This window comes from Chenopodium album, chromosome 6 (assembly GCF_948465745.1).
Source record: "Chenopodium album chromosome 6, dcCheAlbu1.1, whole genome shotgun sequence".
Taxonomy (NCBI): Eukaryota; Viridiplantae; Streptophyta; class Magnoliopsida; order Caryophyllales; family Amaranthaceae; genus Chenopodium; species Chenopodium album.
The window spans coordinates 60,930,637-60,939,580 of NC_137839.1; the positions used below are offsets into that span (position 1 = coordinate 60,930,637).

The window sequence follows — 8,944 nt, forward strand, 5'->3', positions numbered from 1 at the left end:
GGCACAACAACTCCCATATGAGGCAATTGCCTATATTGATGCATGTGTCTTGGTGTGTAGTCTTGGTGTTGATTAGTGTCTTGCGTATAGCTATCATAATGCTTGTTGTGTATTTGGGGAAGGTTGGCCTGTCGGGTTTTGCGCAATGCGACTCATCGTGTGTCATACTGCCCACTTTTGCTAGCTAATAAGATTTTCACCAACCAGATAGTCCGTAGACGAAAAGCTATTTTTATTTATTTATTTTTTTTTTTTTAATTTTTTTTTCCTTTTGGCAAAGATAGAAAGTATGTTGAGTAGTGTAACTTGTTGTCTATATAGTTATGATTATGCCACATAAGAATCTCAAGCTACTTCCCCTTTTAGTTATAACTAGGTTAGATCCCGTGCCATGCACAGTAATTTCAATATTTATCATTAGTTTAATACAATTATTTTACTATTTATCATTAGTTTGATTCAAATTGCAAAATAGGATGAAAGTTCTGTAATTACAATTTTTTTGAATCTATAAAGAAAACAGAGGAAGAAATGCATGCACGACTAATTAAAATAACCATGGATTACATTACAAAGTTATAGATAATATTACATTATTGTATTATATGACTTTGTTCCCGTCATAAAATAAATAAATATATAAATCTTTGTTGAATGTGTAAAAATGAATATACTTGCCAAATAGAAAAGAAATATTATTGTAAAGTAAGTATTAAATTAAATACTTCTCTAAGAAGCTTTGAGAGATTAAAAAAAAAAAAAAAAAAAAAAAAAAAAAAAAAAAAAAAACCCTTTTGGAGGGAAACTTTTTAACCAAGTTATGACAAGTGTCATTTCTGATTTCGCCTCTAGGTATATTGATGATATGCCAAATTCACTAATGTTTGCTTATTTAACAAGTGAAATTTCCAAAAAAAAATAAAATAAAAACATTGAGCATAAATTACCAGCGAAAAAGAAGAAAGAAAACAAGGATTACGTACTTGGATTAGATGATTTATCATTTTTAGCTAAAAAATTTAAGAAGATACTTCGTGTAGGAAAATTTGCAAATTGCAGCAATTTAAAGTTAGTAATTTGCGAATTGCAGCCATTTAAAATAAAATTGCAAATTGTAACTCAAAAGTTCTTATAAATTGTAAATTGCAGCCTGATTTAACTTTTTCATTGGTTTACGTGTTGAAAAATATTCGGTTAAGATTTTAGAGGTCATTTCAGCTCTTAAGGGTCAAATTGAGCTCGAAATTAGCAGAAAAATAAAGTAAGTGCCTTTAGTCTTATGAAATGTGCAAACGAAAGAAAAATGAGAAAATGTGTTATGAAATTTGGGAGTGGAAGTAGTGTGGAAATGGAGAGAAAAGATATTCCATATAAAGTTTAGGAGTGAAAGATAAGAGAGAAATTGGTGTTATGAAGTTTGATAGTGAAAGAGAATAGTCAACAAAGGTTTTTTGAAGTTTAAGAGAGATAAAAAAAAAAAGAGTGAAAATGAGTGCTTTATGTTTTAGAATAATTGACACAGTTAAACTTGACATACATGTTAATTCATTAATTTGATTATATATATATATATATATATATATATATATATATATATATATATAGCATGATAGCAACATATTTCATGATAATATTTGTTTTTATTACATTACTATAGAAATCATACTCAAAGCTAGTACTCCCTTTAATCTTGATTGACACACTTTCTATTTTTGTCTGGTCATGATTAATTGATACATTACTAAAAATGACAATGATTCATTAATATTTAATTGATTTCTATCTTGCACAATGGCCCCCCTTTGATTAATATTAAAAAAACCCTTCACCCCTTCCATTTGCATAATGGCTAAAGATGGGCATCGTGCCGTGCCGTCGCGGGCCGTGCTTGGCCGTGCCGGGGTTGGGCTCGTGCCGTGCCGTGCCAGCTTGGTGGCGGGCCGTGCCGTGTCGTGCCAAGTTTTGGCACACCCTAGCCCACGGCATGGCACGACCCACGTGCTTGGCGGGCCGTGCCGCGGGCCACCACGGTTTTTTAATTTTTTTTTATTTTTAAAAATATATATATTATACAAAATCGATATATATATTATAAAAATAACGTGTCGGCGGGTCGTGCCAGCGGGCCGTGCCGGCGTGCCAACGATCGTACCCGTGCCGTGCCGTGCCAAATTTCAACATTTGTGTTCACGGCACGGCCCACGGCCCACAAGTGGGCCGCCGTGCCCTGCCGTGCCAGTGGTTGTGCCGTGCCGGGCCGTGCCGGAATCGTGCCTGGCTCGTGCCGCCCGCGTGCCGGCACGACCCATGCCCACCTTTAATAATGGCCCAACACTTTATGAATAAAATAAAGTTCCACTAACTTCATTTTAATAAACAATTCAATAAATCAACTTTACTCAAACTTTCTTAATCTTTGTTCTTTAAATGTATCAATTATATGAGAATAGGGGGAGTATATGAAGTGAAAAAAAGTCAAAAAGTTTCAATTATTTTGAAGCGGAGGGAGTACCAAATTAGGATACAACATAGAGTGAATAGGGAGAGTGAAAGAATGTGAGATGTACCAAACAAAACCGAAATTGTATAGCTATGAAAATTAACAAATAATCAGATTTACCTGAACCGATTCGTTCCAACCCAAATAAACACATTTATCCGACATTACTAAAGAAAGATTGACATTCTCGGTCTTCTTCGTTTTCGGTTTAGCGAAAGACCTTCGAGAAGACTAGTCCATTAGGGTAACTAAATGTATTTAAAATAGTGTTGCATAAGTCAAGGTGATTGATCGTTGACTTGTATTAAACTCTTGCACTTAGAAAGACTCTTTATTGCTTCTAGCCTTTAGGGAAATCGCCCCGCCAAACATTAAACTTTTTCATAGGAGAACACCTGAAATTAATTTTGACACGCTTCTGTATTCTAGTGTATATAAAAAAAAGCATAAACAAACTGTACTCTCACTTTGTATCCCAAAATCATTTCTCGTGTATATCAGGCTACCAATCGAACCATATAAAGCCCTCATAAATCATAATTAGGGATGACAACGGGTCAGATCTATTCGGACCCAAATCTAAATCCGTTTTTTATTATTCTTTTTATTTTTTTTAATCTTAAGTCCAGATCTGACCCGAACCCGTCGGGTTTGGAAAATGGAAACCCAGATCGAGATCCGACGGGTCTACCAAATCCAGGTTCGGGTCTAAAACGGGTCATAAATGTAATGTTCGGGTTTTATTAAACAAGCCCAATATCCAATAAACCTATTGCAATACTAGGCCCATTAACTTCATAAAACAAGCCCCAACTACTAACTCCAGTCCACATATATATATTCATTAAATCACTATAAACCTTGGTTATTTAGTCTAGCCATTCCTTTCTAGGGTTTTCCATTTTCGCCGTCGTTTGCAGCAAAAATCCACCTCAGTAGCGCAGTAATGGGTATACTTCCGATTTCTCTCTCTCTCTCCTCCATTTTCGATGAATTCAAGCTTTTTCAATGTTTTCCTACTGTAGTTTTCGATTCAATTTACATTATTTTGTGTGAATTTTTTGCAGCAAGGATTAAACCGCATGAGTTGAGGCAAAAGCCTAAGGCTGATTTATTGAATCAGCTTAAGGACCTCAAGGCTGAGCTCGCTCTTCTCCGTGTTGCTAAGGTTACCGGCGGTGCTCCTAACAAGCTCTCCAAGATGTATGTTTTGATTTCAATTTTCTAGGGTTTTTAATTTTAGGGTTTTATTGTATGATTTGATTGAATTAATTGGGTTTTGTTTTGGGGATTTTGCAGTAAGGTGGTGAGATTAGGGATTGCTCAAGTATTGACAGTGATGTCACAGAAGCAGAAGTCGGCATTGAGGGAAGCATACAAGAAGAAGAAGTTTTTGCCACTTGATCTTCGTCCCAAGAAGACCCGTGCCATTCGTCGTCGTCTCACTAAGCACCAGGTATTATCTTCTATCTACTGGTATACTGTTTTGCCAATTTGATTTGTTCATTTGTAAATTAGTTTGTTTATTGTGTTGTTGTGGATAATATTGCGAGGTTTTGAATCTGAATTCATTATTGTAAATTGTATTTGGGTTTGATTGTATTTGTATGTTGTTGAATGTTGAGCGAAATGGATTTACTATTAGATTGAAGGAAATTTAAGTTTTTATGGGCATTTTGATATTGAGATTTGAAGGTTGAAGTGCTATGTCATTTGATTGATTAACAGTGATGGTAATGGTTTGGTACGAGTGAAACCGCAGTGCACGCTAGTATATTAGGTTCGGTAAATATAAGGAGGCATGTTGAATTACAATTTTTTTGTTGGTTTTGAGAGGACAAATTGTGTTCTGAAATGCCGCTCTTTGAATGATTTTCATTTTTATTCTCATACGAAGTACCTTTGAATAAGGCGTTAGATTAATTTTGATTTTAGTGTAGATTATTGAAATCAATGTGTTGTTTTGTAGATGGATTGTATTTGTCTAGTCACCCCAATGGCTACTAGCAGTCTTTTTCCTGTCTTTCGACCCCTTCCTGTTTATTTGAGACTATGACCTCAAGATTACGAGCCTTAATTAAGAAGGGATAATTTATAAGAGAAAAGTTAGGGAGTTGAGTTTAGAGATGTAAGCTGATGTGAGCTAAGTGCAGTGCTAAAAGGCTACAGTACATTACTTGTCAATAAAACTTGTCATAGATAGAGGAGCTTTAGAAGCTCATATAATACGAGTATTAGACATTTAGGACGGTTGTAATCATTCTAAATTGCATCATTGGATATATGTTATAATGGAGGGAGTTGTGGCAGTTATTATAATTTCTACCAAATAATTTTTTTATAAGAAAAAAGTCGTGTCAAAGTTTGTAGGCATGATAGTTCTGATGTTAATTCTCTTGCTTGCGGATAACTATTATGGTTCGGTCAGGGTTCTTCTCCTTACCGTTTTTTTTTAAAAGAAAACCTCGAGTGCATGATTCCATTGTTTAACTTGATTAGCTGTTGCGACATTGTTGCTGTTTGCATATGCCTCATCAAACAGTTTATGGTTTAGAGGAGTGATGTAATCATATTCATAATATTTTTCTTCCCTTTTTTGGTTCTGGCATAGGACAATAGAATTTTTATTTCACTGTTTAATTGGCTTATATTTTGGAAGTTATGACTTGTAGGTCTCTAATTATGATTTCTTCTTTCTTTCTGCAGGCATCTTTGAAGACCGAAAGGGAGAAGAAGAGGGAGAGGTACTATCCCATGAGGAAGTATGCCATCAAGGTGTAGGCTAGGTATCTATAATCTAGGGCGGTTTTCACATTTCATGGAAATTTTGTTCAAATGTTTTTTAAACTTCTATAAAGTGATGTTTCAGATTATGACATGAGCTATTTATCTTCTACCTTGTGATTTTATGTTGCCTGCATTTTGTATTCTTAAATAGAATTGTGGTTTGTCTGAATTTTGACAGAGAAAGGTCATGTGATCTTGGCCATGTTGATACGATCCAGCACAAAAAGTTAATGGGATCCTGTATCATTTGGTTTGGACCTATCAATTTTTGACCTGATTGGCAAACCTGACCTACATAGTGGATTTTGAACCACCTTTTTTTTTTACCCAAAACTTGAATTAATCTCTAACTGTTTAACCAGTAAAATCTGTGGGTCAAACTTGATTTGAACCTTTCTTTTTTTGACGGGAAACTTGACTTGAACCTGTTGTGGCCTGCCAACTTGTTCTTGTGTGATTAAAACATTTACAAGAAATTGAAACCTCAGGGCTTGTTTGGCATCATTTTTTGTTTTCAGTTTCCTGTTTTTTTGAAAACCAAAAACAGGAAACAAGAAAAAGGTGTTTCTACTTTTCTGTTGTCAGTTTTCAAAATTATTATAATTTTAATATGTTTAAATAATTTTTGATTCATTATGGGACATATATCCTATACTTTTAAAAACCAAAAAACAGAAAACCACAACAATGCCAAACGAACCCTGAGTTATTGGATTGAGTTCCACAATTTTGGCCAACATTGTGAACTTTATGTCACAACCTTGTGACCTACCTCACGTCCCCAACCCACATAGCCCAAACCAATAGCCATAAACTGGTGTTATATGGTGTTTTCTGTTTAGGTTGAAACTTGTATAATTACTGTCATGCCACCGAATATGTATTTCGAAGATAGGGGGCAATAGAATAACGTAATGCTCCAACATTTTTTTTTTAATTTTTTTTGTTTTTTTTATAATGAAATATGATGCTCTAATTAGGTTAGACCGTAATAGACTAATAGTTGGTTATACCAGGATAATACTCCACATGTTTAATGTTGGCTCTCTTACTCCCTTCTTATTAAAACTAGAGTTAACACAAATTAAGGATTGAAAGTATGGAATGTAGTTTCTCTTCTTGAGAAACAAGGAGTGTTTCTTATATGGGTAATTTGGTCTGTTTTGCATACTTTCATTGACAAAAGCCGTTAATTCTTAATTTTGACGGAACGTTAAATGTTTTAACTTGTAATTTTTACCCCCTTTAGAGTTACCCCCTTGAGAACCTACTAGCCCAAAGCGGCGGTGATCGATAGCATTGTTGTTGTTGAAGTGGTGCAGACTTCGTATGTAGTAGCTTCAATGGAGGGAAAGCTCACAAGCGTCTAACACCTATCCATAAGGGGTTAAATATACCCTTAATTATTATAATTTTTTTAGGATTTTTCGTTGGCGGCGAAATTCAATGGAGGAATTCGAGCTTTGGTGGCAAAGCTTCAATGGAGGACGGTCACCCTTACCCTTTGGGTTGACCAGCCATACCCTTTCTTATAGGGTTTTTAATTTAATTTTAGCGGCGAAGCCGCCTATGTTTTCCGTCGATGATGGTGGTTGTTGTCGGTGGAGACGATCTAGATGAAAGAGGAAGAAGATGGTGTTGGTGTTTGTTGTCGGTGGAGGTGAAAGACGAAAGAGGAAGATGATGGTGTTGTCGGTGGAGGTGAAAGATGAACCTTTAGATCTGGAATAATCAAGCCCACCAATGACACAACCGACACAACAATTTCGTTCGACTTCTATGACTGACCCTCTGATCAGATTTGTTGGTTCCCGCTGGTGACGATGAATGTTGAACAAACTTGTTAATTTCACCATCTAATGTTGTCTACAATGGTCCACCTCACCAGATCAGTGGAACTCACAGTCAAAATATTCAGATTATGATACTATTTGTCTACAATTCTCTAAGGTTGCGTTTGGATACTCTTATTTCATTTCAAATAGTGAAATTCAATTCCAGAATTTCAATTGCTAGAATTCAATTCCAAGTCATTTGTTTGGGAAATTATGAGTTTGGAATTTGGAATTTCAAATGCTAATAAGATGTTTGGTAATACAATGTATTTCAAATCCAGAATTTCAAACAAAGGCAAATTATGCTAATAAAATCACCACAAAAATACAACATACTTACATCAAAGTTGTAATTCAAGTTCACTCACACTTAAACAAATCTACTAATCATCATCAATTCATCATTACATATAAAATTTAGACTAACTCTGCTAATTCGATACATCTTTTAATCATATTGAACTCATCGAATCTATTGTTTTACGAACCTATTCACAACACTTTGTCTTGTCCTTTGGAATTTAGACTCCTTGGAAATTACACTATTAGCTTACTAGCAGCAACATGTCTAGAACAAAATTGCTCCTTTCTTTGCAGTAAACAATTGATTTCAACAATTAATTATGGATTTTAGGGTTTAAAGATAATCTTACACAAATTTAGAAACTATCAAGAATGAAATAAACATACCAAATACTCATTAGATAAATAATTTACAGATCAATCAAAGCATGCATATAACTTCGAAATCAATTGGAAAAAAAATACATAATAGAAAGAAAATTGGGCCAATTTGGAGGAAAGTTAGGCCAATTCAAAGGAAAAAAATAAAATCTGAAGGAAAATCAGAAAATTACCAAGAACATCCAACACAATTAAACCTAAGATTATAGAAAATAAAACCTAAATTTCTCAGAAATTAACCAATAACACAACAAATTCAAGCTAAACAAATTGAACAACCCTTGTAGAGAGATGTGGTTTCGCACAAATTCCTAGCAAACGAGCAATGAGAGCGAACGAGAAGAGAGAGAAAGCTCATGAGAAGAGAGAGAAAGCACGAGGAGAGAGAAAGATGCATTGTCGTTACTTTTTTGGATTTCAAATGACAGACTTTTTTGATGGATTTCAAATTATGAAAAATAAACTTAAGTTTAAGTGGGTTGGAATTGGGCCAATTCCAATTCTAAATTTTTTGGATTACCCAAACAAGGTGTTTGATCCAATTCCAGCATTTCAAATGAAATGCTCCATACCAAACAGGCCATAAGCGTTTTTATTACACAATTGCCACTAGAGAAACTCTTCTTGTTTAAACTGGGGGCACCCCCATGCTATACATAACCCTTAGGGCTACATATAAGCCTTAAATACACACTTGAAAATAGTATTAAATTAGGAATTCATGACAAAAACGCGCGCAAATCAGTGTAATTAGTGTGTTTTTGTCATGATTTATTAAAATTTAAACAATTTTCTAAAGAGTACATTTAATATTTATATGTAGCCCTTAGGACTATGTATAACATCTTCCTTGTAATATTGTAATATGGAGTTAGTAATAAAATACGGAGGGAGTAGTTCTTATTATAATCAATTCAAACTTCAAAGTGACCAGAGTTTTATTAGTGATTCTGTTTAAACTTGACCCGATTGACAAGTCACTGGAAAGGAGAGAGAATATGAGAACTTAAAATTGAAATTGTTACTCAAAACAATGTTTTAATGCTGGTGTAGTTGAAAGACTTTTATAGATATTGTGCCATACTCAACCCTCCCTACTCACTAGATGCTAAGAACTTGTGATTTGAACGTGCTTGTG

General features: G+C 34.6%; 1 protein-coding gene across 1 annotated transcript; it reads left to right on the top strand.

The window, feature by feature from the left end:
• The first annotated feature begins 3,349 nt into the window (after positions 1-3,349).
• LOC145636149 (large ribosomal subunit protein uL29) lies at positions 3,350-5,396 on the top strand. Its single transcript, XM_081687613.1, has 4 exons — positions 3,350-3,450; positions 3,568-3,703; positions 3,800-3,956; positions 5,207-5,396. Exons 1-4 carry the CDS (start codon positions 3,447-3,449, stop codon positions 5,279-5,281), a joined length of 372 nt encoding a protein of 123 aa, XP_081543739.1. The 5' UTR covers positions 3,350-3,446; the 3' UTR covers positions 5,282-5,396.
• Positions 5,397-8,944: the final 3,548 nt, after the last annotated feature.